At 38.5% G+C, this 19740-nt stretch overlaps 1 protein-coding gene and 1 long non-coding RNA gene across 6 annotated transcripts in view; one reads left to right on the top strand and one right to left on the bottom strand.

Moving 5' to 3' along the window:
* LOC123764436 (intraflagellar transport protein 74 homolog) overlaps positions 1–17399 on the top strand; it is a 42231-nt gene extending 24832 nt beyond the window's left edge. For all 5 annotated transcript variants that reach the window (XM_069316125.1, XM_045752295.2, XM_069316126.1 and 2 more), the window contains 10 exons: positions 2395–2472; positions 4575–4737; positions 5733–5929; positions 6366–6542; positions 8099–8224; positions 8379–8480; positions 10326–10525; positions 13939–14062; positions 15596–15820; positions 16046–17399. In XM_069316125.1, coding sequence (XP_069172226.1) covers positions 2395–2472; positions 4575–4737; positions 5733–5929; positions 6366–6542; positions 8099–8224; positions 8379–8480; positions 10326–10525; positions 13939–14062; positions 15596–15820; positions 16046–16261 — 1608 coding nt within the window. In that variant the 3' untranslated portion in view covers positions 16262–17399. The remainder of the gene's footprint in view (positions 1–2394; positions 2473–4574; positions 4738–5732; positions 5930–6365; positions 6543–8098; positions 8225–8378; positions 8481–10325; positions 10526–13938; positions 14063–15595; positions 15821–16045) is intronic.
* Positions 15566–19684, bottom strand: LOC138358280 (uncharacterized). Its single transcript, XR_011225308.1, has 2 exons — positions 18523–19684; positions 15566–15901 (listed from the first exon to the last, which is right to left on the bottom strand). It is a non-coding gene; the product is annotated as an uncharacterized lncRNA (long non-coding RNA).
* Positions 19685–19740: the final 56 nt, after the last annotated feature.

Genomic DNA, 19740 nt, shown 5'->3' with positions numbered 1-19740 from the left:
AAAAATAGATTGAGATTTCCATATGCTAAATTTGACATTAGTTTATAGTAAGTTTTAGTGTTTTATCCTTGTTTGAAGTAATGCTTACTGCCAACTTCAATATATATCTTCAAGGTATGAACCCAAGATTTGTTTATGTAAATCTAAATTTGATTTGCATATACAGTAATTACGGTAATTATTGTACAGTGTGTACAGTAATTTACTGTACACACTGTATAGTTCACGTGAATGAATCATATGGGGCGAAGCCGAATCATTCCAGTGCAGAATTCGTTCCATCCATCTGGCCCCAACCACTCTCTTAAAAAAAAAAAAAAAAAAAAAAAAAAAAAAATTAATACATATACATATGCCAGGACACATTTGCATTAGGAAAAATTGCACCTGACTCACAAAAGGAGTCCTTGCTAGGGCTGGGTGCTGGTCCTGTAGGCCTACTGTGAAACTGTACGAAAACTTTTGAATCTTAGTTTGTTTCTTGGTTGTGCGCTGCTTCATTATAATATCTTTCATGCCCTTTAGGTGTTGATAATAATCTGCCAGCTCTTCATCATCAGTCACGTCTCTGACACCATCCCCCACCACCGACACCATCCCACACCACCAGACTTCCCTAACACCATCCCTCACCATTGACACCATCCCCTACCACCAGACTTCTCTGACACCACCATTTATTATGAATTCTTCATTTTGTCTACGTAATATAATAAAGCGATGTTACAAGCAACTGAAATGATAAAATATTCTAGAGTTTAGTACGGGTTGTATTGAGGCAGCAGCGGGGAGCCACATGGGGCAGCAGTCAGCTGGTCACTCAGGCCAGACTTGGACTCGTCTCACCACGCCGCCCGACACTCCCATAGAGGCTAGCTGACTTCCTAACTCCCCCTAATACATTCCCCTCACCACTGACACACCCATTTATTATGAATTCTTCATTTTGACTATGGAATACGATAGAACAGTGTTAGAAAAAAATGAAATGGTAACATTTTCTCAGTTAATTTATTGAAAAAAGCAGACAGTGAGTGAAACATCGAGGTGGTGGCAGCCAGCGCCAGCCATGTGTTACCAATTACTGAAGCAGAGATCTCGCCACTGACACCGCTTGTCTCCCTTGACAACAGCTTCCATCACTGACACCACTTGACTTCCCCCATGCCAGCTCTCTCCTACCATAGTGGTAAACCACACCAGCTTTCCCCTACTATGGTGGTAAATCACACCAGCTCTCCCCTACCATGGTGGTAAATCACACCAGCTCTCCCCTACCATGGTGGTAAATGACACCAGCTCTCCCCTACCATGGTGGTAAATCACACCAGCTCTCCCCTACCATGGTGGTACTGTAAACCACACCAGCTCTCCTACCATGGCACCCTCACTCTCACTATGTCGTGCTTTGACTTTTACCCCTCCTGTTGTCCCTGTTCCCTTTCACCACCTCCTTCTTTCTGTATGGTTGACTCGCCTACAAAATTATCTTTCGGTTAATGTTACCAATATTTCTCATCGTGTTGTTTCGTCTTTGTTCCCATAGAGGGTCCCCCTTCCTAAAGTTTGTAAAACCCTGACCCACATGACTAAAGCTTTTACCCCTCCTACAGTTTTGAAACAACTTTTCCTTGTACACTTTTCTTCACACTCCCACTCCAGTCCCATCTTCACCAATGGGTCTAAGTTTGCAGACGGTGTAGGCTACTCTGTTGTTTTCCCTGAACACACCGATATGTGTCGCCTGCCTCTGGAAACTAGCATCTTCACAACAGAATTTTATGCTATTCTCTATACTCTTCATCAACTGCTTTCCTTTCCTCTTCGTCTCTGTCAATCCTCCTTTGTTGTTGTAGTTGACTTTCACAGTGCTCTCATGGCTCTGGAGTCCTTTAATCCAGTCCATCTGGTGGTAGTTGGATTCAGCATTAGCCATTTCTTATCTCCAGTAGATTTAAGAAAGTGGAGTTTTGCTGGGTTCCCAGCCATGTGGGAACACCAGCTCTCCCTTACCATGGTGGTAAACCACACCAGCTCTCTCCTACCATGGTGGTGAGCCACACCAGCCTCACTAATATACAGTACAGTACAAGTGATAACCAGGTACAGTACACCCCTCCACATGGGTAGTGGGTCATGCCAGCCCTTCCACTCCACCTGGGGGCTGTGCAACACTAGCCCTCCCCTACCTGGGTGGTGAGCCACACCAGCCCTCCTCCTCCACCTTGGGGCTGAGCCACACCAGCTCTTGGCTACCTAAATTTATCTAGTATTATTTCTAAATACAATAATAAATACACAATGTATACATTCATATATGCATGGATAATCAATGAGCTCTTTAATTTATTAGTGTCAAATACTGGTTCGATATTATTTTGCCAATTTTTTCAGATAAATGTTGTGGACCGCCCTATCACGCAGCAAGGTCTAACTGGCATGAAGACTGGGTCAAGAGGACCACAGAGACAGGTAATCAAATGTACCAAAGATATTATAGCCTGCCATTTTTTCTAAATCTGTTGATGCAACCTGTGCTGCCACCTTGTGGTGAACAGTGTAGTGGTTAGTGTTTTAACTTGTAGTTAACAGAGGGATAACTGGTTTTCTTCACTATTTCATTGATTGCTATCAGGCATTGTCAAGTCATTTGATTTGTTGTCTATATAGTAAGTAATCACTTAGTGAAGAGTATTGTATATCAATATATCACCATCTCCCTTCCCAAGACTTGACAAGACCACTCACAAAATTACTTTCCAGAGCGTGAGAAGTAAGTCTGCTGGAAGCTAGTGTGCGAATTGTCATAGGTGAAATGTAATCTCTGGTTCGAGAAGTAATCAAAGAGCCCTTTTTTATATAAATAAATTTATATAAGAACTAAGGTTTTTTGACACTAAGAAGTGTCAAAAACCCTTCCCTGAGTAGGGATATGTTAACAAAGTTGGAATTGTACTTACTTTGGCTGCTATGGGGTTCGTAAGTTGGTGTGTGACGTCATCATTCCCTGTTCGCCCGTGGTGTGTGCTCCCGGGGCCAGTAGGGCACCCAGGGCAGGATGCGCGAGTTGCCACGAATGTATTTTTGTTCACTTTTTGCGCACAGTTCCAAATACATTTTATTTGTTTTTACGTGCCAATCCTATGTATAATGAACACGTATAATACATTATGGCAGTAGAACATCCGTACTGTCCGAAGACACTGTGTTACGTGCATGACACGTGTGTACACATATCCGGCACATATTTCCAATGTATCATGCTAATTTATGTATATATACAATCTATTTACACACTGTACAGTATCACACACTATATATACACACCATAAACACACACACAACTCTACGAGTGTAAGCTCCCACACCCAGCCAGCCAGTCCTCCCTCACTCCTCCAACATCTTACTCGCTAACATTGCTCCTCCCACCATACTATTATTGTTTGTATTACACTATTTACACATGTTATGTATACCTATCTACATGTTTTATTCACCAGAACTATGCAAGTAAGCCGGTATTGTCCAAACTCTACAGTGGCCACCATACACTGCATGAGAAATCACACAGCAGCCAGCAGACGACGCTACGATTACGTCACCTCCCTCACTAAAATAGCTCCTCCCATCATACTTCTCTTGCTGTTATTACACTATATACACACATTGTATATACCCATCTACAAATTTGTTCACCATAGCAAACCACTAAGCTCATATGATGAGCAAAACAAGAGTGGCTGCCCCACAGTGAGGCTACCTGTATTCTCTCCCTCGCTCCCTCACCACAATTCCTCCTCCCACAATACTACGCACAGTGCTTATTATCACCACAATCCTGCTGTTATCACAATACTGGTCACTAAATCCTGTAAATACATAATTAACCACAAGTTTATTTTGTAAAGTAACCTAAGAAGTTGTTTGAAGATTCCTAGATGGACGAAATAATGCTGTGATGCTGTGGCTAGTGCTGTGAACATCGTGAACAGCATTGAATTACTAATATTTGAACATTGTACACAGTCATTATCACACTCGGGCTCTTCTGTAATACTATCATGGCTAAATAATACAAGTTATATATATATATTGCTCACTCAGTACTGAGGCTCTCACACCTGGGAACATTGCCCATTTTTTTTTAATGGTGTCTGTTTACAAGAGCCCTGAGGAAGCTGATGTGAATCCCATGTAGCCACGGGAGTTTTGAATCATACACTAAAAATATAAGATCGTGGAGGCGCATTGCTCACCCCGCATCGAGGTCCTGCAAGCGTGTTGCGCAGTTTAGTGATTAAACAGTGTGTGTACATGATCTAGCAATGTTATATATGGCTGTTTAGTCATGCAGTTAAACATCGGTGCTGATAAGTTATCAACAATCTGCACAGGACTCACAATTTTCTCATTATGGTGCCTTAAATCATTAATCCACGATTTAATATCTGAGGGCTGCCACCCATCAAAACTGTGGAGGATAAAAGTAGATATTTGTTTATTGTTTTGCCTTCAAGTTCTATTTGCAGACTAGATTTGGGAAAAAGATACAAATAATCTTTATCAAATTTCAGGTACAAGACAAAAGTTATTTTATGGGCATTCTTAGAACAAAAATTGCTGAATTGGGTACAGAAGTCAATCATCTGACTGGGGAGATTACCTTCATGAAGCAGGAGCAGTCGACCTTCTTAACTTATGACAAACGAGTAAAAGAAATGGCACAGGAGCTCACTGGTAAGGGCATAGTTCATAACACAAATATTTGAGATTGCAAATAAAGTAAACTCTCATTTAAGTACTTAAGTTTTTTAATATCAAATTACAGTATAAAACACAAAATCACTACTTGCTGAACCCTCGCTCAACCATCCACTTGGACTGGATGGTTGCCTTAACTATCCACCTGATAAACTGGAAATTATGATGGAAACACAAGTTTGCAGTTTAGATAAGCTCTCCAGATTAACAAAATTTCTTTAATAAACTGACTAGAATTAGTCACAATTAATTCTCATGCAGTAATGGTAAGTGTACTGTACATGAGCAAACTGACCAAATTCTGTCAAAGCAGTTTAATTTAACATTCACAAATAAAAAAACAAAAATGATTAATTTTCCTTTATTCCTAGGTTTTTCTATTTATTCTCCTAGTGATCACACTGAAATGTTCCAGTTTATTATTATTTTTTAAATCTTTATAAATAAAGAAGATACATTGGTTTTGCAGATGAGGAGTCACAATAATGTGGCTGAAATATGTTGACCAAACCACATACTAGAATGTGAAGGGACGACGACTTTTCGGTCCATCCTGGACCATTCTCAAGTGGATTGTGAATCAACCATCCACAATTGATTTGATCCAGGACGGACCGAAACCTCGTCGTCCCTTCACTTTCTAGTGTGTGATTTGGTCTACATTGGTTTTGTGACCATTTTGGTCATACAATGTTGTTTTATGGTGCAGTGGAGAGCTGCAGCTCAATTAATATGGATAAAATACAGTACAGTAATAAGTTAAGAATATTCTTTCAAGGCCACTAATATGCATGTAATTTTATCTATTCTGAAATCTAATACTGTATAATAATTGAGGTATAAATTGAAAATTTACAGTGATTTAGAAATTAACAAAAAGCCAATGCAATCAATCCTAAGCATTTATCCAACAGATGCACATACATCTTCATTCTTTAGTTGCTTAATAAAGTATTTTCATCTCACAATAGAATTACAAGGAAAATTAGCGGATTACAACCTGCTGGTGGACCTCATAAACATGGATACTGAACGAGCAGAGGTAGATCATGAGTGTCGCGAAATGAAAGAAGCAAATCAGGTGGAAGCAGAAAATTTAGATTTACTATTTACTCGCAAGCAAGATTTGGAGTCCATGATGAGGCAGCTAGAAGCAGAAATTGATGAGGTATACTATGTCCTTCTTAAAAATTAACACATTTTGCTTTTATTCAGACCAGACAATTTGACAACTGCAAAATTAATTGTTGAAGATAATGACCCATTTGATGTTGGTCATTTCATAGTAATGAACAACAATACCACCATTGACAGTATAGTTTATGCCTATTCCTACATTAATATTTTGAATGTAGTTCATTTGGTGCAAAGAGATGTTACTGAATCTTCACCTAATAAGGATTAAAAACTTGAGAATTTTCTTACTTTTTATATACATTATGTGTGGGACTTGTTTGTTTTATTGATGCTGAAATTTAATTATGTTGGTGAGAAAGTAATTAAATCGTAATTAAAAGTAATTAAAATTAAAGTTATTAAATCTTGATTTAATATATATTTTGCTTGGGATGAGGCTATTGCTAAACATTTTGCTAACCCCGCAGGAACGGCACATGGGAGAAAGTGTGGTAGAGTCTATGCAGCCAGAACTTCGTAGCAAGTACCTGGACCTAAGAAATTTAAACACATCACTTCTGCAGCACCTCGATGGAATGCAGCACCAACTAGATGCTCTTGACAATCGCAAAGCTACACTGGAGGATGAACTTTCTACATCCAAGGTTTAGCATGTTATTTCATTACACTTTTATTCATTTTATTTATTTATTTATTTATATATATACAGGAAGGTACATTGGGTTTGTGAGGGTACATAGCATGGTGTTTACATTCTTGTAAAGCCTTTATTATGCACAGTGTTTCAGGCAGGTCCTTAATCTAACAGATAATTTCAAGTAGGGAAATTCTAGCAAAATTTATAAAATGTTAACAAGTATATCGTAAGAAAAAATGAGAGAGATTAGTAAGTATATTAAAACACATCGTCGATAGCTCTGATTGATAGCATTGACAGCTTGATTGATAATTTAACAAAGATTAATTGGCACAATACAGCATATTGATAGCACATATAAGACGATGGCAATGGTCACAATGGTAAAGTTGTTTGGCTTGGGTACATAAATATTGGAGGATTGGGTAGCACTCAATACAGTGCAAGTTTGAAGCACAAAGTAGGAAACTATGAAGATGAAATTAGGTACTTTTTTGGTTTTGTTTTTGAATGAGGCAAAAGTTGGACAGCTTTTCAATTCATTAGGGAATGAGTTCCATAGACTAGGTCCCTTTATTTGCATAGTGTGTTTACATAGATTAAGTTTGACTCTGGGGGATATCAAAGAGATATTTATTTCTGGTGTGGTGATTATGGGTCCGATTACATCTGTCCAGGGAGTGTTTCAGAGCAGGGTTTTGTAAATGTAACTGACACAAGAGAATGTGTGGAATGAGGTCATGTTTGGCATGTTTAGGGATTTAAACAAGGGGGCTGAGTGTTGTCTGAAAGCAGAGTTTATTATTGTGATAGCAGATTTTTGCTGGGTGATGATGGACTTGAGGTGGTTTGCAGTGGTTGAACCCCATGCACAGATGCCATAATTAAGATAGGGATAGATTAGTGCATAATATAGTGAGAGGAGAGCAGAGTTAGGTACATAATATCTGATTTTGGAGAGTATACCAACTGTTTTAGAGACTTTCTTAGTTATGTGTTGTATGTGGGGTGCTGAAGTTGTCTCTTGTCTAGGAATAGGCCAAGACACTTTCCATCATTTTTATTGCTGATGTTAACATTGTCTATCTGAAGCTGAATTGCATTTGTTGATTTGCTTCCAAATAAGATGTAGTAGATCTTTTCTATGTTTAGTGTGGGTTTGTTGGGTGATATCCAAATAGGAAAGGTCCTAAGATGCTGCCCTGTGGCACTCCTACGGTTAATGGTAGAGTGGGAGAAATTATATCATTGATGGCTACACATTGGTGTTTATCACTAAGATAGGATTGAATATAGTCCAGTGCAAGGCCTCGGATTCCATAATGGTGGAGTTGAAGTAAGAGGTAGTTGTGATTAACAGTATCAAAAGGAGGTCATTGATGTATGATCATTGCAGATCATTAATAACTTTAATAATTATTGGTACAATATTCAGATCTTACTATTTTGTTGTAAATTTTTCAGATGATTGTATGTTTTTAATGGGTGAAAGTTACATTTGTAAAAGAATATCAAATCCATTTTTATGCAAAGCATTATATTGATTTATATTTTCTAATCAAGGTAAAGCAGGAAGCTGTTGGTTTGTATGTGAAGCTTCAGGAGCTGGAGGAAAAGAGATCAGAGATCATTAATGCAAACCAGAAAAGAGGAACACCAAAGGAAGAGCGAGAAAGACTTCTCCTGCAGGTAAAAAAAAAAAAGACAGTACAGTATAGTATTTACAAATATTAATTTTGGACGGAATTGTCGTCCTCCCCCAAACTATGTGTATTGATTTTAGGATGACATTAATGTTATCCCGTAGCAAAAGTGTTAAGTACTATATTGTTCTTATTTCCAGGTAAAAGAAGACAATGCAGAAATTGCAACAATGGAGCGTCAGATTAGCGAAGTTCAGGAACAAATTAAACAAGTCCAGGATGAGATTCAGCAATTAGATCAGGTAAAGCTACAGTATTAGTTAAAAAGTTAATATCCTTTACATGTGCCTGCAGTTCTATAATAAGGCAGCCATAAGGTGAGCGGGATTACATGAGCCACCACTTTTGACACTTGCTCAAGATATTAGGTTGAGATACAGGTGGAGCAGCAACATTTTTTTTCTTATCCTTGAATTTAAATACAAAATAAGGCTTTTTAAAACTAGCTCTCCCTTGGATATGGCACTAGATTTGCCAGGTCAGAGCAACTGTCATCCTTCATACAATAGGAGACTAGAAAATTCTTAGTCTAACCCAGAATGGGAGCTCATGAATTTACCATTGAAATCCATCTTCAGGAAATGCTTAGGCTCAAATACTGGCAAGTATTGCTCTGTTAATCGCTAGTTTACCACCTGGCTGCTACCCCAACCCACCACCAAGGTAGTGCACAAGTACTGATAAGAGGCACCAGGGAATGTACTGTATACCTAACTCTCATTCCAACTTGATAGAAAAGCACAGGCAAGTCAGGAGACTACAGGACTGACAGAGTGACTTGCTTAGATGGGGGCTTTTCATCTACACAAAGCTTTTTTTGGAAGCTTTGGGAATGAGAACCACATTCCCAAAGCACCAGTGGTGCAGGGCCACAGAATCCTGGTCAATGTTAAGCTTTTGGACAAAAGATGGCCCAACACCACTCGCTGACTATGAAGGCAAAAGACCCAAATTTATCAGTGGGATGCAAATGTGTGGCTTGTTCTCAAAAACTCTTGAAACTGGATGTCAGCACAGATTTATTTTTTCTTTGAGATATATACAAGAGTTGTTACATTCCTGTACAGCCACTAGTACGAGTAGCGTTTCGGGCAGGTCCCTGGAATACGATCCCCTGCCGCGAAGAATCGTTTTTTCATCCAAGTACACATTTTACTGTTGCGTTAAACAGAGGCTGCAGTTAAGGAATTGCGCCCAGTAAATCCTCCCCGGCCAGGATACGAACCCATGACATAGCGCTCGCGGAACGCCAGGCGAGTGTCTTACCACTACACCACGGAGACTGTAAAATGGCAGAGAATATCTTGAGGGAGTCGAACCATAAGTTGTAGAGATGGGTAAGTCCTCTGTAGACAGTTTCACCACTGTTGAGTATCAACTGAAATAGACTTGCCTTAGAACATGACATCATAATTCAGGGGTTAAAGAACAGGAAACCAGACTGAGAGTTTAGTACCAGCACACTGCACAAGAGAGACTGGCTAAACAACTGCCCCCTCATGATTTAGCCCCTCGCTGAGTAGTGAATCATGCTTGGGAGAGTTAGAGAAAGCAAGGTGTGGGATCACTGATGTCCTTGTGTACTGGTGAGGTACTTTTACTTGGCTGTGGGTTGGGTAGAGCTCGGATGATAAACTAACAATTACAAGAGCAATACTTGCTCGTCAATTTGAACCTAAGTACTACAAGTACTACTTGGTGGTAGTTTACAGTTTTTAACTGTAAATAAATTAACTTTCTACATCCTATTCCGAGCTGGAGGGAAACTTCTCCAGTCTTCTTTTGCTTATGGCCTGCTACATTGAGGATGAGGGTGCACTTGCCTGGCTATTTCTGTGCCATGTCCAAGGGAAAGAGAGACATTGCTTAAGGAGTAGTTTACATTTGGAAAGAGAAAGTACTTGTGCAAAACAAACAAGCAAGTTTAAATACAAAACATAAAATTGTAAATATATACAGTATATAGGCCTAGTAATATCATTATGACCTCATTTTCTATAATTACTTGTATGTTTTTTAAAGTGCCATAGTGTATATTAATGTATCTTTTAGTGTTAGCTTTTTATCAATTATAGTTTTTTTTTTAGGAATTGGAGGAGAATCAGAGTGAAAGAAGCCAGAAGTACCGTGAACTACGTAAGAGAGAAGAAACAATGGAACAGTTTCTTGCTACTTTTGATGAAAATAAGCAAGAGGAGCTGAAACGATTAGAAACTCTAGAGAATAATAATGTGTCTTTACTGGAAAAGCTGTCTCGCCATCTTGCCCACTTTAAACATTTGCCAAGGTAAAACATCAGTGTGCATCAGAAATACTGTACAAGATTGGGATATTTACAATATTTAAACTAGCTATTTTAGCAGTGTCTTGGCTTACTTTCACCTTTACTGTGGATATCTTTTAATGGTTTACCATTGTTCTTGATGCTAGATCATTGTACTGTATTGTAATACAGCAGAATAGAACCAGTGAAAAGCAGGGGTGCCATAGGCACAATCAGAGAACACTGTATAAACATCAGAGATCTACGGTTGTTCAACATCATCCCAGCGAGTATGAGAAATATTGCAGGAACAACCATGGACATCTTTAAGAGAAAACGATAATTTTCTCCAAGGTGTGCCAGACCAACCGGGCTGTGTTGGATATGTGGGCCTGCGGGCCACTCCAAGCAATAGCCTAGTGGACCAAGCTCTCACAGGGGAGTAGAAGAACTCCCAGAACCCCATCAAGCAGGTATCAAGCAAGCAGGTAGTAAGGCATGGGTGACAAGGCAATTTTTTTACCAAGAGGGTGAATGAAGTGGTTTGCCCTTCCACAAAAAATATCTGCAGGAGAAAAGTTTCCCACTCAAGGCTGTGCTTCTCCTCGACAATGCTCCTGCTCATCCTCCAGGCTTGGAGGATGCAGTGTTAGATAAATTTAGTTTTGTTACAATAAAGTTCCTTCCTCCTAACACCACTCTTCTAATTCAGCCTATGGACCAGAAAATCATATCCAATTTTAAGAAACTATGAAAGGGCATTTTTCTGGAAATGTTTCAAAGTGACTGATTCCACAAACCTCACCCTCAAAGAGGTCTGGAAAAACCATTTTAACATTTGTAGTGCTTTATAACTCATTGACAAAGCCTAGCAAGAAGTGACTCAAAGAACCATGATCTCTGGCTGGAGAAAATTGTTGCCTGAATGTGTTCCAGAACTAGACATTAATGGGTTTGAACCTGATCCTGCAGCCTATCCTCCGAATAGACAGTACGTTTTAATAATAAATGTAATAAGTACAATCCTGACTTTCGGCATTGTACATAAATGCACTTAATCACCAGCATTGCACCAAAATACAAGTATTGTGAATATTAGAGTTTACCTGAAAAGCTGTATAGAAAACCACGCCCAAATCTAACCTTGGGCGTGTAGGAGGACAAGCAATGTAAATAGCATTTATTGCTTCTTAATTACAATTAGTACTTAACCTATAGCTATATTGATATTACAATTTTATAAAACTAATAAAACAAAACTAGTCTCAATAAATTATAAAGTAACTCAGGATATTTTCAAATTTTGTATAAAATCTCTATTGTTTAATAAAATTGAAAAAGAAATTTTTTATATTTAAAACTTGTGTACATATATAGAATTGAACACGAAAACTTCAACATAAAAATTTTGAGTGTATTAACAGAAAATGAGAATATATGGGGAGGTAAATGTAACGGCACAATTAAGTGTATTTATGTACTATGCAGACAGTCAGGAATGTACTTATTACATTTAGTATTAAAACATACTGTTTATTTGGAGAAAGGGTTGCATCCTGAAGTAAATGTTGTTGAGGAAATTGTTTCTCTGGGCTGGAAATTGGGCTTGGAATTGGATGGTGCTGATGTGGAGGAGTTTGAGGAGGAACACAGCAAGGAACTGACCACCGAAAAACTCCTTGCCCTTCACAATGAACAGCAACAAGAGGCAGCCAAGGAAATTTCTTCAGGGGGAGGAGGAGGCAGTACAGAATGTCCCTTCCTCAACAATTAAGAAGTGGTGTAGACTATGGGAAGAAATGCAAACTTTTGTTGAAACAACTCGCCCAGAGCAAACTGTAGTAGGCCATTGCCTTAACCTTTTTATTGACACTGTGACGCCTCACTACAGACAAGTGTTACATCGTAGGGAAAATAAAGTCTCTATGGACAGGTTTTTAGTGAGAAAACAAGCAGTGAGCCACAACCAGGTCCAAGTGTTATGCAGGCAAAATGTATGAGAGAGAGTACCCCAGAGAAGTCATCACTGCCTGACGATATAATAGAAAGGGACTTCCCTTCCAAACACTAACACCTCTCCTCCTCCTCCCCCTCCTCACCATTTTCCATATGCCAACAAGTGTGATCAATAAAGGTAAGCTATAACTTGTGCATATTATAGTGTTATTTTATATTTTTTATATTTACAAGAGTTCTTACATTCTTGTACAGCCACTAATATGCGTAGCATTTCGCGCAAGTCCCTAATCCTACGTCTTCCGAAATATGACCCCGCCAAGTCGTTTAACAACCAGGTACCCATTTTACTGTTAGGTAAACAGAGGCTACAGTTAAGGATTGATGCCCAGTAAGTCCTCCCTGGCCAGGATACGAACCCAGGACAAAACGCTCGCAAAATGCCAGGCGAGTGTCTTAACCACTACACCACGGGGACTGTGGTACTAAATAGTACTAAAATAGTACTGAATATTTATGTGATTTAGATACAAAATATATTTTGAAGTTAATAGTTTTGCGAATGTGGAACGGATTAATTCAGTTTACATTATTTGTTACAGGAAAATTCGTCTCTGGTTGCGAATTTATGGGTTATGAACCGTCTCTGGGAACGGATTAAATTCGTAAACGGAATGACCACTGTACTATTGGTAGTCTATAATAACTCGATACTATTAAATAATTTAAACAGATATAAATGTGCTTCCAAGCTCTGAGTGTTATATACATGCCTGTTTTCCTTCTGCTTCCTTCTGATTTGAATGAATTGAGAGTTGAATTTCTCTATGATTGGCTGAATGATTATCTTGGATAATAGCCTTGATCCTTTCAAAAGAACTACTCTGAGCACGTTACTTAACTGCTCTCATTCCATCCCTTCCTACCACACTTCCTTATGTTTGAGGGGGTGCCTAGCCTTGTCACCACTTGTCACCACAGCCCACCTTGTTTGAGGTGGTTGTGGGCAAGTGAATGTTGGGTCGTTAAAGTCACAAGAGTGATACCACTGAGAACCTGAAATGCTTGAGCATTTTTAGTAGACAGACTACAGGGCCTCTGTTTTCTTTTGTGCTGGATAGACTATCTCCAGTGACTCCAAAGCATTTTATCTGACCCTGGAGGGAAGCTATAGGCCCTGTGGCACTGGTGCTGTATATACTCTTGCTTGACTGAGGTTGAGTTTCTTGTTGGTTCATAGGATGGTCTTATACACATTAAAGGAGCTTATTCACAAGCCCAAAGCATATTTTTCTGTACAGTATCACATGCTTACATTGCCAACTATTGAAATATTGTATTTAAGGTATTCAATATGATTATTATTTCCATATAGAGTAAATTTTAAGATAATGCTTTACAATTCAGAACAACTTTGAAATAATTAATCTCTTTCTTGCATGCCTATATACAATAATGTAATCTGATTGTTTGAATTACAGCACTCATGACTTTGATATGATGCGTACCGACTTAGCATTCAAGGAAGGAGAGCTGGAGAAGTCCCGCTACACAGAGCAGGGCTTGAAGCATGAAAACTTAAATCTTCAAGCCAACCTACAGAAAGTAATATTTTACTGAATAAGTTATCACACTAATTTTCTCTGCTCATGTTATGATCTTAAACCTATTGGTGACTCTTTTGGCCGATGCAGCTCCACACAGCAGATGTGTAGAGAAATACAAAGATGATAGTAGACTTTATTTGCTCAATGAAGTCACATTAACCTGATGTATCAATGAGAAAATCAGTAGGAGCCGTGAGGAGGAGGATGGCTCCTACTGATGGATGATGTCCTCCTCATGACTCCTAGTTATTTTGTTGATAGCTCGTTTGTTGATAGCTCCCGCGTATTTGTTGATAGCATTTTGTTTGTAATGTCATTATAAAATATAATGTACAGTGTTAGTTTACATTATGTTAGATTTAATAGAGTTTTTAAATGTAAAATGTCATCAGCAAATAGTCTACTGTAACTTGGTGTTTCTGTACTGCACTGTGTTTGCAACAGCCAACATTAATTAATATTTTCTACCCATGAAACCTGACCCAGGAAGTAATCCTTGTGCTTTACCAGAAATGAAAAGTACAGTAGTCGTAAGGAAAATGTTAGAAATTATGCCTACATGAAGTGACTTTAATCTAGCTTTAATTTGCTACAAACTTTATAATATAAAATTGACTGAAATTGTTCAGGAGGAATTTTTAGAAGTGTTTCCTCTGTAATGGTTTTTAAAACAGAGGAATATTATGTAGACATAATCTTGCTGGGTATAGCAGCCCATTGCCCCTCCAATGCAGCCTATTGTGCTGCATTGGAGGAGAAATCAGACATTCAAGCACACTTTGTCTAGTTTGACCAGACCACACACTAGAAGGTGAAGGGACAACGACGTTTCGGTCCGTCCTGGATCATTCTCAAGTCGATTGTGAGAATGAATGAATCTCTCAATCGACTTGAGATTGGTCCAGGACAGACCGAAACGTCGTCGTCCCTTCACCTTCTAGTGTGTGGTCTGGTCAAATTACTTTAGCCACGTTATTGTGACTCATCGCCTGCTTTGTGTCTAGTTCATCTTTAGGTTCCCCTCTCCCTGCAAGGTGCACATTTTGATCTTCTCCTATATTAGTGAAGACTTAGGAAAAGATAAAGTGAGACTAATCTTTGATTCATTTTAGAACACTATCTGATTGACGCATTGACCCCAGCACTGTGTTTCAGAATGTTTCAGCCCATTTCTACCTGTGTTAAAGTTCTCTACCATATCAGTAAAATAATCTGTATTCTACAGTGAGAATGTTATTAATGAGAACTTGTTATAAAATGAAATGGTACTCATTTTACTATCTTTTATGAACTTGTAGAGTGAGGCTCATAACCAAAATAAAGTACTTTTGTTTTGGAGCTTAACAATTTGGTTTATACCATAGCCAGAGCATGATGCTTAAATCACATTACCTCATCTTTGGAGTGAAGCTGAATTTTGTCAATTAGCTGTCCAGTGTATCGTGTGAATAATGATGCTCATGAACATAAAATTTAGAAGGTAATGAATGAAGCTCAGTGCTGTTTGTACTGTAATGTATATTTTTTTCAGATTGAAGCTCTGGAAACAAAAGTACAGAAAGAGATGATAGATCTAAAAGAAAAACTGGCTCAGATGGAGCTAGAAATTGTAGAATTCTCTGATTTGGATGGCTTGAAAACAAGAGCCGAGGAGAAGCGTAGGCTCCTTGTGCAGGAGAAGGAAGAACTAGATGCCAGGAAAAGCTGCATCTCTCAGAGCTTGCAGGATATTACCAGTGCCATTACTGCACTAAAGGTAATGATGCCCTAAAAACTTCAGTATGTTTCACCTTTAGTTGAAAGTCCCTGCTCTGTAGTTTCCTTGCCTCCTACCATGCTGCAAAAAATTCATTAAATAATTTCTTGTAATAGTAGTCCAATGATGAATTTGTATATACTGTACTAAGAATATCTTAAGTCATAGTGATTAAAATTTATCAGTCAAGCTAAAAGTAGATATTTATCTTTTTAAACTTTGCAGAACCAGCTACATGAAAATGAAACCTACACCCAATTGACTAATCTAGAAAAGAAGTGGGCTCACCTTGAGCAAACCAACTTCACTCTTCGGGAGTTTGTTGCACAAAGAAAAGCCGAATCAAATTTTGTGCCTTATAAAAATCAAGCCATGAAACTTGTCAATGAATACAATAGATCTTTGCAAGAAGTGATGCAAAGTGGTGGCTCTCTCATGTGAACTCCTTAATTATGACACCATCTTATTACACTTCAAACTTAGCATGCAAGCTGTGGCATGCAAAATCCAAGATAGGAGCTACACAAACCAAGAGATGTTAATAATTTTTCTTTATGTAATGTTTAAATATTGTCTTTATCCAGAATTGAGTGTGACCTATAAGAATAATCTATAGAATTCTCACACTGTCTGATTCTGTTAAACCAGCTTCTGGTGGTGTCACATCTCTATTGACTTGATGGTAAATCCATTTGGTTTGCAACTATTGAACCAAATGAGCTTGTGAGTCCAGAATCAAGAATGGGATTAATTCTTAAATGTTGTTGTAATCCCTGCACTGGCAGTGAGTAACTTACCCTTACTTAGGGCCTAGTCCATAATTTATTGTATGTTATATCCTTCACACACACACATATTTTATAATTAATATATAATAATTTGATACAATGTGCACTGTACTTTTACCTGATAGCAGAATCAATACTATAATCCGTAAATGTACTATACTGTACATTATATGATTTTTCTGCTTTTTTGTACAGTATTGCTAACCCTGTATGGAGTGCTGTACTCCTTAAGTCTGTACTTTGCTGTTAATTCCTCTAACAAGGCATCCATCCCTCACTCACCACTGCTGTTACAAAGTCATCACTATGCATCTAAGTCACTTAAAAAAAAAATGTAAGTGTATGAAGAAAAGCATTTAGTTGCCACCTTAGGTAAGGTCCTGCTGTTCCTATGGACAAAAGTATGCACATTGGTATAAAACCAGCGTTGAACGTAATGAAACGCCATTTTCTGGGTGAGACCCAGAGGCTTCCCGGAGCTGTCTAAGCTGATATACTAATGTCAGACTTTGGCATCATTCATGTGTATGGAGTTCTGAGAGCCTACTGGGGACCACGCGCCAGAACCTGGCCCCCCTCAGAGAGGCCACCATAGGCGCAGTCTAAGAGCTTGATACCAGATTGAGCAGCTCCCTTTTGATTCTGTAGCCAACATTCTCAAGTTGACTGGACTAGAACAATCAAATCTTCCTCAATAAGGTAAGATCTTTATAATAAAATGAGAGTAATTAGATTTATGGTGACTTCTAATTAACTCCACCTTTCTGTATTGCTAATAAATCTCAGTATCACATTTCTATTATTTACATTCCTTTAAGAAAACAGATTTAGCATAAACTGACTGAAAGCTAAGTGGGAAACCATTTTAAGATGATTTAGATACGCTTTCAAAATTAACAGAATTAGCAAATGTAATTTAGTACTGACAAATGTAAGGTGCTTGAACAAATCCACAAGGGCTGTGACCTGCCCGAAACGCTGCGCGTACTAGTGGCTTTACAAGAATGTAAATACTGTACTATCCAATGTATTCTCACAAACCCAATGTACCTTCTTGTATATATATAAATAAATAAATAATAAATAAATAAATGAGGGTTTGAACCTATGCACACGATGTTCCCAGCTGCACCTCAGTCAACTGTGCCACGACATGGTTAAAAGAATTGCAACATGGAGTGCTACTGCCCTCACTAGGATCCCGAAGCTTCTCCAAAGCCCACTAGAGTTTTTAGACAATTCCCCCATGCACCCTTGTGGATTTATTCAGTTGATATATCATGTTGTTGTGATTTGTGTGTGTATTGGAGTATGGGCATAGTGGTAGAACATTTGGTTGACAGAGCCCAGGTGCATGGAGGAATTGAGAAAACCCGATTGGGCTTCGGAGAAGCTTCAGGATCTTTGTGAGAGCAGTAGCACTCCATGTTGCAATTCTTTTAACCATGTCGTAGCACAGTTGACTTAGGTGCAGCTGGGAACATCCCGTGCGTAGGTTTGAACCCTCATCAAGGCCCTTGTGGATTTGTTAATTTGATATATCACGCTATTGTAATTTCTGTGTGTAGTGTAGGGTGCTTAGTTTGTGATGTTCTTAGAACAACTAAATTTAAGCTTGGCATTGAAATTGCTAAATCTGAATGCCAAAAAAACTATTTAGGAATCATAATTAGTAAGGATCGTAATCCAAAAATTCAATGTACAGGGGCACCTCGGTTTACGAATTTAATCCGTTCCAGGAAACCGTCTGTAACCCGAAAATTTGTAAACCGAAGTGAATTTCCCTGTAAGAAATAATGGGAAATGAATTAAACCATTCCTGACTCCCCAAAAACTTCACTTCAAAGTAAATTTTATACAGTACCTAATTCATCCAAATCTTCACTACAAAAGTATGTACAAGTTACCACTTACCTTTACTGATCACTCCTGTTGGCATATGGAAGACGGTGAGGAGGAGAGGTGTTATTGTTTGGAAGGGGAGTCCCCTTCCATTATAACATTAGGCAGTGATGACTTTTCTGGGGTAGTCACTCTGGCACGTTTTGCCTGCATACCACTAGGATCTGCTTCTGGCTCACTGCATGATTTTCATTGTTTTTCTTGAAGATTGTTTTTCCCCTTCTTTGTAACACTTGTCTGTAGTGAGACATCACTTTGTCATTAATAAGATCAATGCAAGGGCCTGCTAAAGCTTTATTTGGGTGATTCTTTTCAGCAAAACTTTGCAGTTCTTCCCATACTGCACACATTTTCTTATTTAATGAGGAAGGGACATCCTCTACTGCCTCTTCCTCCTCCCCTGAAGATTTGTTATACTGCCTAGCTAGTTCAACAATACGTGTACCATTTTCATGTTTACGAATGACCTCTTGTTTTTCCTCTATGGTCATTCTCACATGTGATTTCTTGCCTTGAAGCTTTCCACTGGCTTTCTTGGGACCCACAGCGAGATATATAACAATAACTTTTATACCCAAGTGGCCAAAAATCCCCCCAAAAACTAAATCCTTGCAAAGAATTCAGGCTGGATAGTCACTGGGCGAGAAGCACTGGTAAACTGAGGCACGATCACCGTGCCACCATACGCTAGGTCGGCCGTACGCGTATCAACAAACTCGTATCCCGCGTTTAAGTTCGTAACCCGATTCAAATTTTCCAAACAAATCGAGCTCGTAACCCAAAAAGTTCGTAAACCGAGGTACCACTGTCTAAATGTTTGAAATAAGGCAAATAGGACTCATATCTATAAACATTAATAATAACACAGCTAATGTTATTATTTAGCTTTTCCTTTGCCTTTGTTATGCCCAATTTAGATTATGCAGTTCAGTTTTGGACACCATATAGAATAGATATAAAATCATTGAAACGTGTACATATAGAAAAGGATAACAAAGCTAATCACAGGAATCTAAAATCTGTCTTATGAGAAGAGATTTATGAAACTAAATTTACATTCTCTAGATAAAATGAAGTGTAAGTGGGAAGCACGACTTAAGTATACTATACTGGATAAAAGTGTATAACAAGGAGGATATTAATCACAGGGTCACCGGCTACGTCATTGTGCTGATTAGATTGTGACATTTTAACAACATTTGTGTAAGATAAGATACCACATTAAGCTAT

Source organism: Procambarus clarkii, chromosome 82 (assembly GCF_040958095.1).
Source record: "Procambarus clarkii isolate CNS0578487 chromosome 82, FALCON_Pclarkii_2.0, whole genome shotgun sequence".
NCBI lineage: Eukaryota > Metazoa > Arthropoda > Malacostraca > Decapoda > Cambaridae > Procambarus > Procambarus clarkii.
This window is presented reverse-complemented; position numbering and strand designations above follow the sequence as displayed.